General features: G+C 38.1%; 1 protein-coding gene and 1 long non-coding RNA gene across 3 annotated transcripts in view; one reads left to right on the top strand and one right to left on the bottom strand.

The window, feature by feature from the left end:
- LOC127576506 (uncharacterized) overlaps window positions 1–349 on the top strand; it is a 38,815-nt gene extending 38,466 nt beyond the window's left edge. For both annotated transcript variants that reach the window (XR_007957241.1, XR_007957240.1), the window contains exon 5: window positions 107–349. This is a non-coding gene — a long non-coding RNA (uncharacterized LOC127576506). The remainder of the gene's footprint in view (window positions 1–106) is intronic.
- dock1 (dedicator of cytokinesis 1) overlaps window positions 349–23,297 on the bottom strand; it is a 432,222-nt gene continuing 409,273 nt past the window's right edge. The window contains exons 47-52 of the mRNA XM_052026984.1: window positions 20,100–20,237; window positions 9,721–9,866; window positions 6,699–6,897; window positions 5,215–5,353; window positions 2,564–2,709; window positions 349–1,312 (exon numbers count right to left, since the gene is read on the bottom strand). Coding sequence (XP_051882944.1) covers window positions 1,220–1,312; window positions 2,564–2,709; window positions 5,215–5,353; window positions 6,699–6,897; window positions 9,721–9,866; window positions 20,100–20,237 — 861 coding nt within the window. The 3' untranslated portion in view covers window positions 349–1,219. The remainder of the gene's footprint in view (window positions 1,313–2,563; window positions 2,710–5,214; window positions 5,354–6,698; window positions 6,898–9,720; window positions 9,867–20,099; window positions 20,238–23,297) is intronic.

Raw genomic sequence — 23,297 nt, 5'->3', positions numbered from 1 at the left:
CTTACTGCTTTTGTCAATGTATTGGAAGGTCTTTACATGGATCTATCGACAGCAAATATAATGCAATCTGTTGTTCCTCTCTAAATATGTTATTTATTTTTTGCAGATACACGTGTACAGTATATCTGTAAATCTGGCTTTGAAGTTTAACAAGAAAGATCATAATTCAACATACTACTTTAACTGAACAATGATAACAAGGCTGGAAGTATTGTACATTGGGATTTTCAAATTATAATTTTTTTCAGTTCACAAGGACTAGAATAACTGATGCCTTTTCTGCTCAATGCTACATAAATATTATCTACTTAAAGAATAAATCTTTTAAACTCAAACTGTTAACATTTTTGTTTTTATTTATTGGGTCAGTTGTGAATTATGAATAATCTAGATTCATGGATATCATGATTACAGAAAATGTTAAAATTATGTTTCAGAAATGACAAGATTATTAAACAAAACTGTAGAAAGAGTTAATTAGCATATTCCATTTCCCATGTTTGACCCTATTAAATAAATCTAAAACATGATCTTTAGCAAAAAAAAACAATAGTTTACAGTCAGTAAGCTTTAAAATCTAAAAGCTATTAGTGTAAGGAATTCATTTGCAGAATTATACTAAGCCAATGTAATACAAGTTGACACCATAAAACAAGTTTTAAAATTTTCAGCATCATATATATATACAAACTTCTGTACATAATGATTACACCCCATGAACAAAGCAGTAATTTGATTCAAAGATCACTTTACCCGTCTTATTTGAAAGTAAGCAAATCTCTGTATCTGAGAATGAAGTAACTGTCAAAAAGCTATTTATCTGAAAGCAAAAAAAAAGGTAATATATTCATGTGCTTCTAATGCAAGAGTGATTTTAAATCAGTCTCCAAACAAATGGCAGAAATTACATCCTTGGCAACCTTCTCAATCATTTACTCTGAAGAAGTTGTTTCCACTGTAATACTTCAGCTGTTTAGCATTGAAAGGCCAACTCCATTTATGAGTTAATATTTAATACAGCAACAGAATCTGCTGGCGAAGTGTTTTTGTCTCCTTACTGCTGTAAAGAGGATCATTCCAATCGCTGACATTGTACGTACAAATGAGGTAAATCATTTAGTATGGTCTCTTTGTTGGAAAGGCAAAAGAATGGAAATGTCTGAAATTTCTGCCTTTTGGAATGGAACTGTGTGGGCCAGACTTGGTACTGGGTACATTGTCACTGTACAATTCCAGAATCTACAGATGCTTGCCTTCGAGCTGTCTTTGGAGGAGGAGGAGGTGGTGTCTTGCTCGGCAGAGGTGGAGGAGCCTGTTGGAAAGAATAATTTTGGTGAGCTGCTATTCCTCTTGCATGTAACATGTCCAGCAGCGAACTTTGGGTCTTTAATTGAATCATGAGTGTGACTGGACTAAAATACATATAATGCTAGGATGCCAGAACAACAAAGATTATTGACAATTCCAAATTACTGACTGTAATAATTTCTCTTTTACAATGGACGAGAATTTGGAATGGAAGTAATGGTGCGACATTCTCTATATGCAAATGTTACCACTACTCCAGGACTAGAGACAAGTATGGTTAAACATACAGATCCAAAAGTTGCTTTCTGAATTATCTTGCGCATTGGTGTGGCAAAAGCAGCATTTTGCTTTTTGTCTCAACATTGATAATGCTGTATTTATTTGTGTATACAAACTAAAAGTTACCGCTGTCAGTGAAAATCAACCATTGAAATGAGGAGTTTAATAGTAAACTTAAAAAATGTAAAATTTATGTTTTTATAAATTTTCTTTTCTATTCCTTATTTCAATTAATCCAGTATTTCACTCTTTATGTACCTGATTTGGCACATAATCCTGCCTGAATCCTTCCACTGTTTTGTTTACAATATTTCCGGTATGTTGGTAAGGGGATACACAATTGTTCGATATAGTCACTCAAATCCCAGGTAGTCTATAACATCAGATTTAGCAAACTGCCATGCAGAAATGTTTAAAAACTTAATTGGTACAGGGCAACTTTAACAGCAGGGCTGGCGATATTCCGCTATTGTCAGAAGATATATTCTTAGCACAGAAATATCAATTTTGGTAACTCATTTCTGAAGGCTGGTGGCAAAATTGCTGGTTAACAGACTGATCCTTCTTGCTGCTTTCTCATATCATTGGTTCAAAACACAATAAGTTTTAAGTTTTTTTTTGTGCAAGTAAATGTATCTTCTCTCAGAGGATAGTGAATCTCTGGAATTCTCTGCCTCTGAAGGTGGTGGAGGCCAGATCATTAGACGTATTTAACGTGGAGATGGATAAGTATTTTAAAGATCAAGGAATTGAAAGCTATGGGGTAGTGGAACTGATTAGGAGTTAATGCCAGCATCTGTCAGCCATGAGGGGCCTGGCAATTTGTGACATTGAGATTGCTTAGCATCAGTTTATTGAGCAAAGTAAAAGCAGCACCAAAAGTGTTTAAAATAAAACTTCTCAGAATATATTCAGTATGTATAAAAAATACTTGAAAGAGAAAACTCTTGCTTGTTAACGCTAGGTCTGCAGTTACCCTGGATTGATGAGGGAGTGGTGTGGTAGGAGTGGCGAGTTCTTGGCTATCAGTCAGAGTTCCGTAATCACCAGTGTTGCCTTTGATAGGAAGAGGAGGTGGTATTCCAGTCTGTTCAGAAGTAACAGCACCATTCAGCTCCATATCTAGAAATGAACAGATAGAAATAATGTTGGAATGTTCATCAGGATGCATTCAATTTCTAATTTTTCTAGCTTTTATTAAATTCCAGATTTATTTCATGAACTGAATTCCCAAGCTGCCATGCTTTGAATTGAACTCATTCTTCATCATTAGTCCTGGCCTCTGAATAGATCCAGTAACTCTACCATTATACCCTCATCTCCATTGGTGCCCACTCTGAGCTAACTTTGTCCATGAGACTACCTTCAGATGCCATGAGCACTAAATCGAAGATTTCAGAATGTCTTAATTTGATTAATTTTGACTCATTCATTTTATGTAGATGTTCACAAACAGCACACAGCATATAATAAAAAAATCTTTTTTCTTTACACTGCAAAAGAAACAAACTATTGATAAGCACTTGGAATTCTTCCTTTTTAAATGTGAAATAAGTATTTTCTTTTCATAAAGCTAGAAAACAAACACTTATTCTTCCACTTTTCATCCCACTAGTTTAATTTTGTGCACATGCATAAACAATTTCCATTTTTATCTCTCTTCCATATTTCATTTGAATAGAACTGTTGACCTTGATTGGAAATTAAGTGCAGGTTAGTTGTTTCCTATTTAAATACGTTTGAGCTGTTTCTAAATGTCTGATACATATGGCCAAAAAAGAAACCTATATTCCTCCCACACATACAAACGTGTTATCTTACCAAAGGAAGAATTACGTAACTATATGCAATTGTTTTTGCCTCCCAGGTGTGAAGACACTGCTGACTCTAAATGGAATTTCATTTCAGTAAATTTAAGCAGTTCGAAGTTCTTAGACACCATTGAGCTACCAAAAGGTCAATTTGAGAACAGGGCCTCAGGATTCACTGCTCGAGACCTAGTCACCACTCATAGACCGTTCTACTTTGGAAGAACAGCCATGGCATCTATGCCTCTGGGACAAATATCAACAAGTGGCCACAAAGTGAACGACTGTGTGTGGTAGGACATATTGAGCACAATCCAATGAATTTTTGATTTTCAAATGAAATTCCAAACACACAAATGATACACAACAGCTGTTAACATAACACTGACTGATGACCTCAGGTAATGTATTTTACATCCAATGCTAATTCTGCCTACCCAATGTACAGAACTCAAACACAACGCTAGCTATGACTTAGATAACAACATCAAGAAATCAATTTTAACACTGACTGTAAAATATGGGTTATAATAGATTCTGCCCAATTTGCTCTATTTGAGCAAAGACATTACAATTTTTAAAAGTTAAAGAAAAAAATGGTTTTTTACTTTTTTATTTTTTAGGGTTGTGATAAGTCTATGCCAATGAAATTAATTTCTTCCTCCATATTCCGCTCACAGCTCTAAATGCTTCCATCAAATCTATAAATCTATATTCTGTGGTTCATGTGTACTATCTCCCTATCGCTTTTCAACTGCTTTATTTAAAAACATGCACCTGAACTCATGCTAATTATGGAGGAGGAAGGTTAAATTATTGTATCCATCCAGAAAGATCCTAAATAAGTACTTGATAACGTTTTACTTTCAGTTGTTGCTCCAATGGGTGCACTAGATAGTCATAGCCATGGTGTGACAAAGACTATTTCAATTAAGCACCAGTGTCCAAAGGCATTTACCAAATGGGCACTTTGCTTTTTCAGGGACAAAAATGTGTCAGTCTGGACTTATTAGCAGTATATGAGAGCCAGGAGTTGTAGATGCATTCAGGTTGACAATAACAAATGTGGCATTGGGACTCTTGGGAGATGGAGGGTGGGTACCTGAGGGTCTTGAAGAATAGAAGCTAAGTATGGGTCTCACTGTAGGTGGGATACCATTTCAGCATAAAGCTGGGAAGATCTAGTTCTGCTGGCAGTATATAAGGATGGTTGCTCCTGGGACAACTTGATCTAATTGATGTCAGGTATGCAGTCACAACATGTCAGGATTATGACCTGGTTATATCTTCCAAAGGGATGCAAAAGGACTTGGAAGCTGATATTATCATGTTAAACTCTATGGCAAGTACAGTTTTAATCACAGCACTGAATTAAACACCCTGCATAATCTAATTTCAGGCAATTGCCTCACTCTATTCCTAGAAGTACGATACATACATCGAACATTCCAAGAGTCATAGATCTGTACAGCACAGAAACAGGCCCTTTGGCCGACCTCATCCATGCCAAGCTTTCTGCCCATCTAATCTACAGTATTTGCCTGCATTAGGACCATATGCTTATATGCCTTGACTATTTAAGTGTCTGTCTAAATGTTTCACAGTAATTGTATCTGATTCCACCACCTCCTCTGGCATTATGTTCCTGCTATCAACCAGCCTCTGTGTAAACAAAAACACTTAACCCTTACATCCCCTTTAAAACTCCTTCCTCTCACCTTAAACCTATGCCCTCTTAGTTTTGATACCCCTACCTTGAGAAAAAGAAACAAAAACTCTTTTCAACATAATTCCTTCCAAGCTATATTGAAGTACTTACTCAGGCCAGGCTGTAAGGAAAACGACAACTTAGCCCTGGGAGTTACTGGGTTTGGAACTGACGAGGCAGAAAACCGTCTGTCAGCTGCCAGTACATTAATCACTTGACTCTTTGGTCTTTGTGGTCGTAATGGACTGATCTGAAAACGAGATAAGTTGTGCCATCATAAAAGGAACTACAGTTTTAATAAGAGTCAACTTTTATTACAGATCATGAGTGATTTGTCACATGAGAAGTTAAGGATCAAATTATGAAAATTTTGTACTCAACTAGATTTCTTATGCCATGATTACTTAGTATGATCATATCAATTCATATAAAAAGTGCTGGTTGACGTGGTTCAGCTGGTACGTGGCAGGCCAGGATATCCCAAGTTTAACAAACACTGTGCTGGAGAAACTCAGGGGTCATGCGGCACCTGTGGGAGGAAAGTAATTGTCAACGTTTCAGGGTTTTGACCTAAAACGTCGATAATTTCTTTCCTCTTACAGACGCTACATGACTCGCTGAGTTCCTTCAGCACATTTTCTTGCCCCAGATTCCAGCACCTGCAGTTTCTTGTGCCTCTATCCCATTTAATTTTGATATTTTAGTGAGAGTGATAGAAGGAATGCTGCAATCATTCTTAACATTTCCAAAGTAAGGAGGGCAAAAGAACAATCTAAGGTTTTAACTTGCTAGGATTGGACTGACTTTTGATTGCAACTGAATCAAATGATAATTTAATCCAAACACTTCTAATTTCATGGTTTTTATTGTTGCAAAAGGTCAAAATAACAATTACTACAAGTAGCAATAAGTTAATTGCACATAATGGTTAAATGGGACTTCTGAATAACCGGCTGAGTGTAATTCGATTCAGGTGGCTTCTACGCTCATGGTGAATAGAACTTTTTAATTCCTTACCAAATTTTTTTTCAATTAAGTGCCCAGCTGAAGGCATCTAAAAGATTAAATACAATTAACATTTTTGTGATTTTGCTTCCATTTGCTATTTTTCTCATTTCTCAATGGCAGATCACTTCCATGCTCTTAGAGTCACTTTTCATGGATTTTCTTTTCCTAAACACTGAACATCTTCATTAAACATCTGATGTACTGGGAAATATAATGTTGTGAACATTGAATGTAAATCCATTATCCTTCTTTGACAATCTGATGTGAGGTTAGTGTTTTTGTAGTTTACTACTCAAGAAAAACAAAAAAGTAATATGTAGAGGGAGATTTTAAAAAAGATGAGGATTTTCAATAGCAATTGCGTAACATTTTTCAATGTCAACTGCTCAGATTTTTGTTGCCTCATTTGTACTTATAAAGTGCAATGCTAAATGTTTCTTGCAGTCATTAAAGCAGTAGCTCCTAATTATTTCATAGTTCACAGTACCTGCATTTTAAATAGTCAAGAAGAACGCTGAATATTTAGATGAGTTATTTAATACAGTAATTGACAGACAGACTCAGTTCACAAATTATCATGCAATTACCGTTTCAGAGAGAATTACTGCTTCTGTAGACTGGCTGGAAATATCAGTAGCTTTAAATTCTTTGTCAAACATTTCTTGGTGTCTGCTGTTCCTTTTTTCTTTCTTTTTCTCTCTCTTATCTTTGTCAAAATCATCCTTATCCAATTTATCCTGAGATCTTGAATGCATCTTCTTTGGGAGAAGGGGCTCTAGAATAAATCTAAAATAAATAATATTGAACAAAGTAAAAAAAATATAATTAAACTTGTTATAAATGCACAGAATACAATCCTTATTGTTTGGAGCAAATGGATTTCTTCAGGGAATCTGGTAAATCTCCAATGTAGCATTTACAATCCAAAGATTTTTGTTAAGCAATTTTTTTGGATTTTAATGTTAAATGCTTAGACCCAACCTTTCTTTTGTGAAAATGCAGAAGTAAAACCTAGCAAGGTCAGTACTTTATGTTTAATGTTCTCAGTAATTTTATTTTGCAGGTGACATTGGCCAGAATTTGCCCACAAGCTTGCTGCTTATCCATCTGCTAAATCCATGACTCCCTTGAATGGATCTCCTTGCAAAAGCCATCCAGATCCTCATTATCAATGCTTTCCTGACATAAACCTAATCAGATAGCAATGCCAGAACAAGCCTCTAAGAGAAATTGCAGGAACAAATTTTACAGCCTACTAGTCCATGACCCCTGTATTTAAAAAAATTATTTTTGTTAAATGTTTTTAATAGCTTGAAAACATTTTTATAAAATACTTAAAGCCAATTAGAAACAGTTAAGCAAACTAAATTAATTTGAAAACTATAAATTACTTAATCCATCATTGGGTCCCTTGCAACTGTTCCTCTCTATTTATTGATATAATGTGACTGATAAAGAAATCTTATCTATTTATTAACATTGTTGCTATTCCTGCACCAGGTCTCATGCGCAGATTGTCTCGTTCAAATCTAAGCTTGCAGGAAGTTACCACTCTGTTGTTTCAATTTCAAATGGAAGGAGTTCAGGACTTCCACATTTGCTTCAGAATTCTTGAACTTCCTGACAAATAAATGGTTAAATGCTAGCATTTCTGTGGAAAATACATGCCAATATTTCAACTCAGAAAATTGTATGAGGTATATTATATTACATATTAAATATGTTTCATGAATATTATAGACAGGAATATCAAAAATAAAAACTGATTTCATTTCAGAAAAAAGTCACCATTTTATGTTCATCCTCCAGAACACAATTATGTCAAACTACTACAGAACTTTTAGTTAAAATAATTATTGATTATAAATGATATGGATTGAAGCATAAGGCTATCTAAAAAGATGTAAGAAATAAATTATGTAATAATCTAAACCATTATAAATTATTAATAACATTCATAAGTAATAGGCACTTAAAATCAATTTCCGTACTACTGAATGGTTTTATTTCTAATGCAAGCCTAATAATTAATCCTTGGTTATATTCTTTATGGCATAAGACACTTTAAAATAATTTATTAATTTTGACCAAGAGGATTTTTAAAACCATTTTTATTTTGTTGCTTTGCTTCACCATACAAACTGTACAGCTGATGATCAGCAATTATTAAACTAATGGTATTGCACTAGATGTAACTATGAGTAGGAATTAAGAAATCAAAATCGCTTTAGCTTGTCATTTCTGTAATACTTCAGTAGATTAGAATTAAGGTTTCAAAGCTTGTGGTATTGCTTGGTCTCATTCATTACTTTTGAAACTTGTGACATCATGACCAATGTTGTTAGTCCTCTTTGTGAAAACTAATGTGTAGAATGAAAATTGAATATGTTCCCCACTTCCTAATGATCCAAAGCAACTTTTACTTATCCCTTTAATCATGTTACAGTTATCCAATTAGTTTCTCTTAACGTTCTTATCAGGGTCTAAAATCTGCTGCCCAAAGGCTAATACAATTAAAATTTACTGCACTAGTTATTACATTCTAGGTGTTCACTAAAGTCTAGGTTATTAACCAGCTTTGATGAATTGTTAAACAAAATACACAATGCCGGTTCTGCTTATTTAGCTGGTCTTGTATAGCAATCTGTGAGTGCTTGTATTGTAGCATCATTTTTTCTGCTGTCTTTATTATCTGACCGATCTCTACTCTCTCTCTCTGGTGGTCTTTAACAATTGCTTTCTTTGTCATTAATGAGTTCTATCGATATGTTCCAAATTTAATACTGCTGGTAACTTGCCTAATCTAAAACTGACGTTTCATTCCCCAACAATCATCCCATTTTGTAGTTGTGTTCTCAACAAATAATTTATATCTCCAAAATCTCATTGGCTATCTTCCAGTCTAGACTTCCAAAATCAATGTTTAATTATTAACTAATAAAGAAAGGAGTGAGAAAATAGGGTACCAGTCAGCCTGACGTCAGTAGGGAAAATACTAAAATCTATTATCAAGAAAGTGGTAACAAAGTACATAGAAAATTATAGGGTTGGGCAGTCAACATGTATTTATTAAAATGAAATCTTGTTTAAAAAATCTGGTATTTTGTTTTGAGGTTATATGTAGCAGAATACCTAAGGAAGAACTTGTGGAGTTGGTGTGCATCTTGAAGTTAGGAAGGCCATCCGTGAGTTTTCACACAAGAGATTTGATGGTAAAAAATGATTATTCTGTTAACTAATTATTTTGTTTTCTTCTATTTACCCTTTTCCCCACTTCTCCAGTTACCTTCTTTTCAAGATGTTTTAAAGGGATCAGTTCTAGGACCACTGCAGTTCATGGTATATGGATATTTTTATAGAATCATGTGCAGATTGCAGGAGAAGGCAGGAGGAAAGGTGCAATGCCAGGTAACATCACCCCTTGTTACATCAGAATCCATGGATGGAGCTCTACCCATATTTGCAACAAAACCAGGCTTAATACGCAGGTGTTGGTAGGGTAGGAGGGCACTCATAATGCATAAGCATATCCATTTGCTAAATCATCCCAGCTCCAACTTTCTGAGAAATGTGACAAATATAAGTAATCATATTAACTGTAGAACATACCCATCAGAACCTGGCCTGGACGGGGTACTGTCGGATGATATGGAGGAGACTGATGCAACAGATAGAGGTCTTGGAGTTGATGGCATCGTGAAGGATCGTACCATTGAACGAGGCCGACTTCCTCTGCGCTCATCCAGAGTTGCAGCCTGAGAACAACAAGAATTACTTCGTAGAAACAAATCACCTGTTGAATATACTTAACTATAATGTTAATGGTGTTCCAAACATAAATGTGATCCTGTTGCATGCAACTATTTCAAACATCTGGAACATTATTCAGTAACATAAGAAAATTCAAAATGAAGCTCTTTGATTCCAAGAGTATGTATTAATTTTTTTTCAATGTCAAAATTAGTTCCCTAGGGAATTCTGATCCAGGAAGCCTAGGTGGGAATGAAGGTGTGCTTTGACAGCCAAGGTTCTATGTTTGGGTTGCAAGAGAGGCAGATAGTTTCTGTTAAAACTCTAGGATAGATCACAATTCAGTGGACACACTGAACCTTGCTGAATGCAACCTGCTACCCTCTCTGATGAATCGCTGCTCCTCCATGTTGGGCAACATTTGGAAGAAGCACTGAAAGCAGAGAAGGTACAGAATGCTTTATGTGGGTGACTTGTCTATCACCAAATGTGGGTTGCTGGTCAAATTGTTAAGGATACAGGTGCTGGAGTAGGTCTGGAATATGTTGTGGTGAATCAACACAAAGGATAAATCTACTTGACCTCATCTTTGCCGGTCTGCATTCTATATAATTATCTAACCATGAAATTGGTAGTAGTGACCATTACATAGACCTGAATGGCAAAGTTCTTATTTAAAAAGTTCGATGACTTCTTCAGGGGTCTTTAAACAGAGGAAATAGCTTACCCTATCCAATGCTATTGAATCCTTTAGTCATTTTATTATCATTTCTCTGCCTGTTAGCTGTCCATCGGGGAGAAATGAGAAGTGCCACTTCATCACAGACAAATAGAAGCATTATCTATTTGCATGTTTCATTAATGATACTAAATTTAATTTGGATGAACATTCCAAAATGAGTCTGCACATCGAATGCGCATAGTAAATGTTGAAGAAAGGCAAACCTTGAGAAAATGCAACAAAATAGCTTTTAGCAAATGAGAGACATGGTACTTTTTGTTTATAGTTCTAGACTTGAAAAATAAAAGTATAAACTTTTGGCTGAAAATGGTATAAGTGCCTGTCTTATTTAAACAGTGACGTGTCATTTCTGTTTGTGGGAGTTTGAACATACAACATTACAGCACAGTAAAGGCCCTTTGGCCCACAATGTTGTGCCAACATTTTATCCTGCTCTAAGATCTATCTAATCCTTCCATCCCATATAGCCCCCTATTTTTCCATCATTCATGTGTCTATCTAAGAGTCTCTTAAATGTCCCTAATGTATCTGCCCCCACAACCTCTGCTGGCAGTGCGTTCCATGCACCCAACACTCTCTGTGTAAAAAAAACTTACCCCTGACACCCCCCTTATACCTTCCTCCAATCACCTTAAAATTATGTCCCCTCGAGTTAGCCATTGTTGCCCTGGGAAAAAGTCTCTGACTGTCCACTTGATCTATGCCTCTTATCATCTTGTACACCTCTATCAGGTCACCTCTCATCCTCCTTCTCTCCAAAGAGAAAAGCCCTAGCTCACTCAACCTATCCTCATAAGACATGCTCTCTAATCCAGGCAACATCCTGGTAAATCTCCTCTGCACCCTCTCTAAAGCTTCCACATCCTTCCTATAATGAGGTGACCAGAACTGAACACAATACTCCAAGTGTGGTCTGACCAGAGTTCTATAGAGCTGCAACATCACCTCACAGCTCTTGAACTCAATACCCCGACTAATGAAGGCTAACACTCCATACGCCTTCTTAACAACCCTATCGACCTGTGTGGCAACCTTGAGGGATCTACGGACGTGGACCCCAAGATACCTTTGTTCCTCCACACTGCTAAGAGTCCTGCCATTAACCTTGTACTCTGCCTTTGAATTCGATCTTCCAAAGTGTATCATTTCACACTTATCCAGGTTGAACTCCATCTGCAACTTCTCAGCCCAGCTCTGCATTCTATCAATATCCTGTTGTAATCTACAGCAACCTTCTACACTATCCACACCACCGCCAACCTTTGTATCATCAGCAAACTTACTAACCCACCCTTCCACATCCTCATCCACGTCATTTATAAAAATCACAAAGAGCAGGGGTCCCAGAACAGATTCCTGCGGAACACCACTGGTCACTGACCTCCAGGCAGAATATGCTCCATCTACAACCACCCTCTGTCTTCTATGAGTGAACCAATTCTGAATCCACACAGCCAAGTTTCCCTGGATCCCATGGCTCCTGACTTTCTGAATAAGCCTTCCATGAGGAACCTTATCAAAAGCCTTACTAGAATCCATGTACACCACATCCACTGCTCTACCTTCATCAATGTGCTTTGTCACATCCACAAAGAATTCAATCAGGCTTGTGAGGCACGACCTGCCCCTCACAAAGCTATGCTGACTGTCCCTAATCAGCCTATGCTCCTCTGCCCATAAATCCTGTCTCTAAGAATCTTCTCCAGCAATTTGCCCACCACTGAAGTAGGACTTACTGGTCTATAATTTCCAGGGCTATCCCTACTTCCTTTCTTAAACAAAGGAACAACATCTGCCACTCTCCAATCATCTAGCACTACTCCTCTGGCCAGTGAGGACGCAAAGATCGTCGCCAAAGGCGCAGCAATCTCTTCCCTAGCTTCCCATAATAACCTTGGATATATCCCGTCTGGCCCCGGTGACTTATCTATCCTAATGTTTTTCAATAGTTCCAGCACATCCTCTTTCCTCACATCGACATGCCCAAATGCCGTAGCCAAATGCTAACACTGTAATGCACTTTGTGACCTGTGGAAAGGGACTGTCCCTAGCTACTCATTTTTTCGCTGGTGTTTGTTCATGGGGAATGTTGACCTTGGCAACAGAAATAGCATGAAAGGATTTTTTTAAAGTGTATTTGAACAAGCAAACTCTGTCATGAAGACAACTGCTCATTCAATAATAGCTATATTTACATACTGAACTGAAGCATTAGCCCATATTATTATATTTAAGTCCTGCTTGACTCAAACTCACTGCTTCTTGATCCAGACACAAGATCCAACAACAACATAACACAGCAACAAAAGGTTCAGAAGTCAAAATATATATACAAAGCCTATATATCTTTTGATTCCTATTGAAGTTGGGACAGATTATAACTCTCAAGTGAACATATTCGGCAGTCAGCCTTGTCACCATTATAGCCCCCTATCTCAATCAGCAAGGTAGATTGGTGGGAGGAAGTCTTTGGTATATTTCCAGTCCTTAAACAATGGGAACAATTTTCTTAACAGGATATCAGGAACCAAGGAAGAAAGGATACAAGCAGGGCTCTTCAACACTGACTAGCATGTGAACTTGGATGACCTGCTTTCCTCAGAGAAAAGGTCTTTGTGAAACAAGTAAATTTCACAGTATGTGGCCATAATTACATGTTTTAAACCAAGGTTCAGTCTGCTTGATCAGATAACCATAAAAATTCTTTGGTGTCATTTGCAGAAGGGCTCTGACATTTCTGGTGAATAGGCGACACGAGATACTGGAGGAACTCAGTGAGTCAGGTGGCATCTGTGGGGGAAAGGAATGGTCACATTTCAGGTTGGGACCAAGTTTCAGGACCAAGAGTTAGAGGGAAGATACCCAATATAAAGAGGTAGGAGGGAAGGCTAGACGGGGGCTGATAGGTGATAGGTGGAACCAGGTGAGGTGGGGAAAAGGAAGGGGTGGATTGGGAGACAGAGTTAGGTGACACCTTCACCCTTTGTTTTCCTTGTCTGCTTCCACCTTTTACCCATCTGCCTTTGTCTCCCAACTCCGTCCCTCCCCAATCTGGCTCCATCTGCCCATCATCATTCACCCCTCCTTGGTTCATCTATCACCTACTGGCCCCCATCTCACACCCTCCTCTTTATACTGGCTATCTTCCCTCTCCACTCTCAGTCCTGATGCAGGGTCTCAACCCGAAACGTTGACAATTCCTTTCCCTCCACAGATGCTGCTCGACCTGCTGAATTCCTCCAACAGTTTGCTTCAGCAAATACCAGCAAACAAAATGATCAACTTCATTGCTGTTTGTTCACCACTGCTGGTGCACGTTTTAAAATACATTACTTGCTGCATTGTGTATCAAAAATCTTGAGCTTTATGGGAGACTAAATATACCATGAATCATGACATTCCCCACATGAATTAATAAAACAAAACCAAAATCTTAAAAATGTGAACTGTTGCCTACAGCCACGTTACTCGTTGCTTAAAACAATGCATAACTCTCAATTTTAATTTGACAATCATTAACATATAATGATTAACATCTCTAAACAGATAACAAGGTAGAACTGCTATTATGTTCCAGAAGGCAATGATCCATACTTGTATACTAATCATATTATCTCATGATATACAGAATTCATAGCTCAACTATGCATAAGTATTTTTTTCATTTCACCAATGTGTTCCTAAGTAGCAGTGAAAACTGTGAGGTTTCATTTGAAGAATGGAGGAAGAAAAAGTGAAACCTCTTCTTGTTCCAATACTTAAAAGTAGAGAGTGATGTAGCACAGAGGCCCATCTGGCTCATCATGTTTGTAAAGCTCTTTGGAAGAGTTATGCATATGATCCATTCTCCTGCTCCTTCTGCATAACCTGTAAATATTTCCTTTTCAAGTACATATCAATTCCCTTTTGAATGCTGGAAATAAATCTGGTTCCATCTTATAAGACAATGCATTCCAGTTTGTAACAAATCACTGAGTAAAAAAAATCCCTCCTTACTTTGTAGTGAATCATCTGGTTGCTGGCTATTCTGCCAATGGAAACAGGGAAAGAACATTATACTGCTCGAAACAAGGAAATATTACTAAAGAGGAGCAACACCTGAAATTGTCGCTCAATAAGTAGCAATGAAGATCAGACTTTCCATGGTATTGGCTATATAGAGCCAGATGTAGTTATTGTTGTTTATGTTTCCTTGCTGTAGTCTAAACACATCAAAACAGAACTAATGTGAATGTGGTTATATGACACTTGAGAGCCAGGGTTTTGGGTATTAGACAGTGGAAGTGGTGGGGGGTAGGTGTGAGGTGAGGTAGGGTAGAATTGGTGGCAAAGGGAGCTGAGGAGAATGCATGACATTTTTGTTGTTAGACTGCAAATTTACTGATGCCGTAAATCATAAGATCGAAACATTGTATCAAACCAATATGCAGACCTAGAAATCGTTTGTCATCTAAAGCGGCATTTTGTTGCACAGCATCAACAACCACCTTGAAAGTGGACTCATCACTTGAAAAAGTTAATGTCTGTAGCCCAATACATTGGGTCCTCTGAATTAGTGTTACATATTTAAACTGACACACCCAAAGCAAAATGTCAGGTAAATCCAGCAAAGGGATTATGGGGTTGCAAGGGAGTTGGGTCCAAGTGATGGGTCACAGATTGGTCCCTGGGAGGATTGTGGCTAGGTCCAAGAGGAACTGTGGATTGGGGCCTAGAGATTGGTAGGTAGGGTGGATTGACAAATCAGTGGGTGGGAGGGATGGTGAAGAGACCTGAGAACTTTGAACACTTCGGGGTTTGTCCCTTCACGCTGGCATAGAGGAATGATGGGCCTGAGGCAATTCATGAGATGGGTTTCCAGTGCGAGGCCGAGATGTGATTAAGGAGGCTCCCTTTACATCATTCTACTGCAGATCAAATAGTACTATTAAAATCTGAGAAAGCCTAACAATAGATGCACCACAGAACAATGTGACCTCGTTTCCCAGGTGTGCATGAAGAATAATATCATTAGATACACATCTGACATGGAAAATGCATCATCACTGTAAGTGTGATTTGCCACCCAAATGCCAGACTGAATTCCCAGAGTGGTGTTATTCAACCTGAAAATGATCATAATCACATTCCACTCTAGAAAAATAAATTATCTTCATATGCATCCAAATTTATAAACCACAGGGCCTTACAGCTTAATCTTCCGCTTAACATAATTTTATTATTCCCTTTCCAAGACTTAATAGGAAATAATAGTTTATTTTTCCATTTGAAATTCTTTGCTGAATTCTAAACTGCTTTCAATCCTTTGGCCTTTTTTTTGGGGAATTTTATGCCTCCTCTTTGGATTAATAGTATCCCTAATTTCCTTTGTATGTCACAGTTGCATCCTCTTTCATGGCTTTTTATACGCCAGATAGAAATAAATAATTGTAATTCACATATACATCCCGTAAATATTAACAATTGCTTATCCACTGTTAACCCATTTAGTAAAGTTTCCCAATCTGTCATAGTCAATTCATGCCCCATACCCTTGTAGTTTCTTTGTTCAGAATCAGGATCCAAGTTTCTGATTCTACTACTTAACTCTCCACTTTAATGAAGAATTTCATCATGTTATTGCTGCTCTTCCCTTAAGGAGCACAAACAATGGGATGGCTAATTATTCCTTTCTCGTTGCAAAATACCCATAGAGGATAACTTGTTCACCAGAAGGCTTATCAACATTTTGGCTATCTTGTATGTACTCTAGGAATTCCTCTTTCACAGTATTATTGCTAATTTATATAGAACATGGAACAGTACAGCACAGTACGGGCCCTTCGGCCCATGATATTGTGCTGACCAATATAAGCCTTATCCACATTCAATCTATCCCCCTCTCTACTTCACCTCCCATCCATCTCTCTACTTCATCCATGTGCCTATCCAAGAGTCTCTTAAATGACCCTATCGTACTGGCCCCTACCACCACCCCTGGCAGTGCATTCTAGGCATCCACCACTTTGTGTAAAAAAAAGTCTGACATCTCCCCTGAACTTTCCTCCACACACCTTTAACAGGTGACCTCTAGTATTGGCCATTACCGCCCTGGGGAAAAGATGCTGGCTGACAACTCTGTCTATGCCTCTTATAATCTTATATACCTCTATCAAGCCTCCTTTCATCCTCCATTGCTCCAAAGAGAAAAGCTCTTTGGTTTGACCAGTCTATATGTAGTTTAAAGTCATGCATGCATCTCTTATTTCTTATTTAATTCCATTCCCTACATCATCACTCCTGGCTGGGAACCTATATAAAACCCCACCAACTCTTTCCACTCCTTGGTGTTTCCACACGTACAGATTCTACGTCATGATTTTATGAGCCTATGTCCATCCTTACCATTGCATTTATTTCCTCCTTTACTAATAACACCACCACCTCATCTCCTTTCCCTTTTTGCCTGCAGCCGTGCCTCATGTAGTGACAATAACATAACTATATATATCTATTTGCACTGCTAAGTCATCTACTTCATTGTGAATGCTCCACACACTAAGGTACAATGCCCTTAGACTTGTCTCTTCAACATTATTTTTCACATTATTAGTGTTCTTAGCTTTTTTTGCACGACGGCCCTCTGATCCATGCCCTTGTTTCTCCAGTTTTCCACTTTTGCTTCTGACCTTTGTCTTTCATTTCTCCTGCCTCTGTCTCCCTGCTACTATAATGCACAAACTGGTTTGATAAAGAAAAACAACTAAATTAGATTTGTTTTAGAAAGAGATTGAAAGAGACTTAGTAAAGAGACTTAGTAAAAAGAATACTAAGCCTTAACTATTAGTTTGTGTGAGTTTTTCAAGTGATCAATGGCAGCTTTCTCCAACCAAGCATGCCTGATGTCTTTTTGCGCTCCAACCCATCCATCCCATACCAAAACCCAATTGAGAGGCAACCACATATCTTTTAAAAATAAGATTAAAACACTGCATAAAAGCATTCATTTTGCCATATCCAACAAAAGCTAGCTGAATATCAAAGACAGAGTACACTTCCACTTCCATGTTACCAAGTTAATATTAGTTTGTGACAGTGAAGCTCCACACACAGCAATTTCTACAGTGCTGACGCCCCATTATGGTGACAACTTGAAAAATAGGTATTTTGCCACAGAAGTGAGTCACTGAGCAAAGTATTACATTGGAGGTGCAAGAGACTGCAGATGCTGGAATTGAGACAACAAACAATCTGCTGGAGAAACTCGGGGCGGGGGATAGGAATTGCCGACATTTCAGATCAAAACCCTGCATTAGGGCGGAGAGGGAAGATGGCCAGTATAAAGAGGTGAGGGGGAGGGGGAGACAGTGACCAGCAGGTGATTGGTGGACTGAGGCAGGGTAAAGGATGACAGGTAGATGGAGCCAAACTGAGGCAGGTAGGGGGGTAGGGTGGAGAGTTGGGAGACAGAGGCAAGTGGAGGCAGGCAAGGGAAAGAAGGCAGATGGAGCGCTGGATGGGGGAGGGGAGGTGAGAGTGGTGGAGGCAGCTGCTGGAGGGTGATGGGCAGGAACACAAAGGCTACAAGTACAGGAATCTAATTACTAAGGAAGATGATAATGGGAACCATTAGGGAGAGCTAGGCAGATGGAACCAGATGTGGGGGGGGGGGGTGGGATTTGGTGGGTAAAATGGGTAGTAGGTGGATGGAACCAGGAGAGAGAGGAGGGTGGTGAAACTGGGTGATGGGGTCTGGAGAGGGGGTTTGGGAAGGGGAACAAAAATGGGAGGATTGGAGGTGGATTGGAAAAAGAGGTGGGAGCCCCACAGCCCCCGTCACCTCTTTTTTTTCCCCACACTTTTCCAACCAACTACGACCCACACATTTGATTCATTGGACTCCCCCTCCCCCATCTTGTTCCATCTGCTTATCTCTCTCCTAATCATTCCCATTATCATCTTCTTTACTAATCAGATTCCAACACTTGTAGCCTTTGTGTACCTGGTTATCACTCTCCAGCAGCTGTCCCCACCTTCACCCTCCCTTCCCGCCACATAGCTCCATCTGCATTTTTAAAATCTTTCCCTGCCTCTACCTATCATCCAACTGCTTCTGTCTCCCACCTCCACCCCTCCCCCTTCCCTACCTGATTCTATCTGCCGTCATCCTTCACCTCTTCTTGGTCCACCAATCACCCACTGGCCACTGTCTCACCACTCCCTATTTATACTGGCCACCCTCCCTCTCCACTCTCAATCCTGATGCAGGCTTTGACCCAAAATGTAGACAATTCCTTTCCCCTCACAGGTGCTGCTTGACCCGCTGAATTCCTGCAGCAGATTGTTTATTACTCTTACATTATTCCTTAGGGCTGATATAAGTATTGAGACTTCTGACACCACCCTTCCCTTTGACATGCAGGTGCATAGTGTGGTGGGAACACCAAGCTAGGTAGTGGTCATAAGATAAAAGGATCAATATAGCAGATTACTGTCCTAAAACTACAGAAGTACTTGGGTTTTTTCAAGAGCTCAGTGAGTTTAACAAGAGAATTAATTCATAATTCATGCTGAATTAATTGATATTAAGGTGCTATAATTAGTATCAGAGAACCTTGATTAAGGAGCATAAAAGTGCACCAATGCAAAGAAAATGTTCTGGAAATGCAAAACAGAAATAAAAAGGCTGAAAATATTCACTAAATTTGGCAACATCTGCAGACAGATGAACCAAGTTAAGAATTTGCTTTTCAGAACACAGGTTGTTGGATTCGACTGGTTTAATTAGTTTTTTTAAACATGTATGATGTTTGATACACCTCAAGTGGCAGCACAAGGAATAGCCGCTTACTAGCTTATTGGTTCGTCCATCAGGTGAATATGTGTTTTTTTTCATTGGTTGGTTTGGCCACAAGTATCTAGTAGGTTTCCTGATTGGACTATTGTTAGCTAAAGAGCATCTCTTATCTCAGGTATAAAAGGTGTCATTTTTTGTTAATCTCTCTCTCTTGCTCTTCCTTCCCCCTGGCCTGAGCTCATCTTTTGTTCCCTTTGTCTCGGCTCATCAAAGCCACTGCCATGTGCTCTGTGACTGTTTCTTTGTTTTAAACTCTCCAATAAAACTTTGAAGCACCAAGTTGTTTTCAACTCCTTCCTAGACTTCTGAAAGAACCTGTGGATTCGAAAATAACCAGATCCGACAAGGTCTTTACAACTGCAATATTGTTCTGCTTGGGATTGGTATTCAATAACCAGGCTGAAAATCTTACATTGGTCAGGAAATTTTACCCACTTCCAAGGGAAAAATTAACCTTTACCTCAAATAATGGATTACTTAGCAACCATTCTGGAAGACATAGGAGTTGTACCCAGCAAGGTACAAGGAATTGTACCCAGCAAGAATCAATTATCTCAGTGAAGCAAGATATGAGAAAATTAATAAGGAAAAAGAAAACATTTGTATCACATTTTCTTTTGAGAACAATAAATAATGAGGTTTGATAACAAGAGGTTTTACCAAAGTTCTGACTCCATATTGCTTCTCCACTTTTTCTTTCAACTGTTTGAAACAGGTTTCCAACCTCTCATGGAAAGGCCGCAATGCTTCTGTTACCTTCTCGCCATGAATTCGGACGCCCTCATTCAAGAATGGAATCTAGAAAATAACAATGGCCAGGGTGATAAAAATATGGAATCTAGTACAGAACATCATGCCAGATTCAGTGCAAGTTACCCAAACAGCAGAAGGTAATGGAATTTCATGTGCAAACTATATCTAATATTGATCAAGTTTCTACGATCCATGGTTTAGTTTGGAGTAAAAATGCCTTGGGAGCCAGCCCAAAATTGCTCTGCCCTTCAATCACATTAAAGATGCATTGTATTAAAAAATACTTAAGTTGCTAAGAGTCTAACTAGTGTACACTAATAAATATGGCTATCACTTCTTAAAAGTCACTTTCAGTTATTAAAAATCAAGTTACCCAGAAGAGAGAAACTAATTAAAAATGCATGTTTTTGGTGATGAATCCATAAAATGCATCAGGTTAACACACTGAACAATCAAAGAATATTTCTGAATTCAAAGAAATAAACAATAAAACTCAGGTTCATAAAAGATGTTAAATAAGTGATATGGGAAGGAATTTGAAGAGAAATTTTAAGCTCTCTGGCAGTCCAGAAAATTAGTACATTTTACACCCAGTCAGTTGATTATACAAAAGCATCGTCCAGTGACTTGGATGAACTGAAGTGTATATAGATACACTTGCAAGGGAACAGCTGGGAGAAATCAAGCAGCAATATGAAGATATTGATTGAAAATTTCAGTAGTTATTGGGGTGAGGCATCGATGTAGATGTGCAATGTTGTCAAGGTCAAAGCAGATAGTTTTGATATCACAGCCGTAGTTGTTTGAAGCTCAAACAAGACTTTGTGGTTATAGAGTGTCAGAATCAGAAATGAAAGAGTAGATTGTAAACTTATTCATATTGTGTAGTGATGTCAGCTGAGATTTTTAGGCTTAAATCAACATTTGGAGGAGCAAATTTCAGTTGAGATTCCAAATGACTGAATTTCCACTATTTCTTAATACAGTAAAAATACTTCCATGTCTTAACTACTTGACGAGCCTATGGTTTAAGAGGGTAGATAATGATTCCTCCAAGTAGTGTGTCTAGAACAAGGAGTCTCAGTCTTACAAATTGGACTTCGAAATTTCTTCACCAGAGGGAAGTGAATTTTTGGAATTCACTAACTAAGGCAGCTAAGGAGGCCCAATGTTGACAGTATTCAAGACAGGTCAATGTATTTTAAGGGAATCAAGGGATATGGACCAGTGCAAGAAAGAGTCACTCTGGTTAAAGATATGTCAACGTTTTGAATGGCAGAGCATGCACAAGAGGCAAGTGACTATTCCTGTTTCTATTTCTTATGATCATTTTTTTAACCAAGCTAAACATCACTGGATCTACAGATTGATATTTAATCCTACCTCATCTGGTTTTACTTCTCTCACACTATTAAGTGAATCATCTTGGTTAATTATTGATCTTTGTTCATATAAATAAATAAAATATTTATTTTTTTAATTAAATGCATATGATAAATTCATGCATTTCCAGATAGATTTACTGGATGTTCCATTTGTTAATTTGAGCCTAATGTTCTAAATTCATGTTATTAACATATTCCTTTAATTCCTGAATGCAATTTTTATTGTTTTATAATTGCATTATTGGCTTGAAATTAAATGATTTGAGCAGGATGAACTGATAACCCAGAAATCTGCCAAATATATTGCATGTAAGATGTGACTTCTTTTTTTCTTTGCCTTGATTGGATTAGCTTGCAAAAATAGAGTGCTTCCTCATAGTAAATGATAGGTGCTGGCAAATTATATACATTTTTTCATTTATTTTTGCATCCATTATTGACACTAAACATTCCATGTTGTTTAGTTTGAATCTAGAGTGTGTCAACGTTTAAAGTACAATAACCTAGAAATTAGTTTGATCTATTTTAGGAGTATTAAAACATCACTGTTTCAAAAAACAATATTGATATTGGCTTCCACGAAGGTGTAAAACACTCTAACATTTTCTGTGGCAAATACTTTCTAATATAGCAACTAGCGTGGGTCCTGATGGGTATATTTGTAGTTTCCTGGCAGTCTTCTATGCATCAATCAGCTCTTAAAGGCACATTACTCTTGGCAGTCAGATGACGGGAACATACATAATGGCGGCCACGGGACACAGAGAGGGTGCAAGGGAAAGGGACAGTGCTCCAAAATCCGCTGAGAGTGATCTGAAGACCTTGGCAGTGGAACAATGCCAAGAGGTCCGTTAAGGCAGCCACGAGAGCATTCCAAAAGCAAAAATAAAACAGCAGATGCTGAAAATCTAAAATAAAGGCAGAGAATACCGGAAGGATTCAGGTCAGGCACCTTCTATTGAGAGAGAAAAGAAGTTAATGTTTCAGGTCAATGGTCCATTATCAGAACTGAAAAAACTTGGAAATCAAACTTGATTTTTGCTTTTCGATTACTGTTTAATTCAATATACTTGATTTCTAAATTTCAAAGTTCTGTGGAAATGTCATTGACAGGAAATGTTAATTTTCTTTCCTTTATCACAGCTGCTGCCTAAACTTACAGCCATGTTCTGTTTTTATTTAAGTTGTAAGAGCATAGCAGGATATCACTAGCCTTTAATGAACAACACAGGGACCAGTCTTCTGTGAGCTGATGTCTGACTGTTCCATGCCAGTACATCACATGGGATAGGAAACATATTTCCTATCCCATGTAATCTACTGGCATGGAACTGTCAGACACTGCTGAAACTGTGGACATGTATTGTGTAATGAGTGGACTATTGTGAGGAGACAATCCATGGATCTTTGTGAGAGTCTCCTGGCTATTAAAGAATCCCTGACAACATTGTCTCCCTTCTCTGTTTTGCTGTAGGATTCTGGCCCTGGTTGTGATAACTCATCTAGCAGTGGTGTCTCTCCATTTGACTCATCCTCTGCACCTCATCTCTTAGGGTTACTCCCTTCTTCTAGGAGATTGTGGACTGTACAGAACACAACTACAATGTTGCATTATGTTGCAATCCACTGCCCTACTGAAGACAGAGGAATCCCATCTTGGGAAGGCTGATGGAAATCTCCACTGCTACCCTGGCTGTGCAGTACCTTTCATTGTAGTGAG

Source organism: Pristis pectinata, chromosome 12 (genome assembly GCF_009764475.1).
Source record: "Pristis pectinata isolate sPriPec2 chromosome 12, sPriPec2.1.pri, whole genome shotgun sequence".
NCBI classification, from domain to species: Eukaryota; Metazoa; Chordata; class Chondrichthyes; order Rhinopristiformes; family Pristidae; genus Pristis; species Pristis pectinata.
This window is presented reverse-complemented; position numbering and strand designations above follow the sequence as displayed.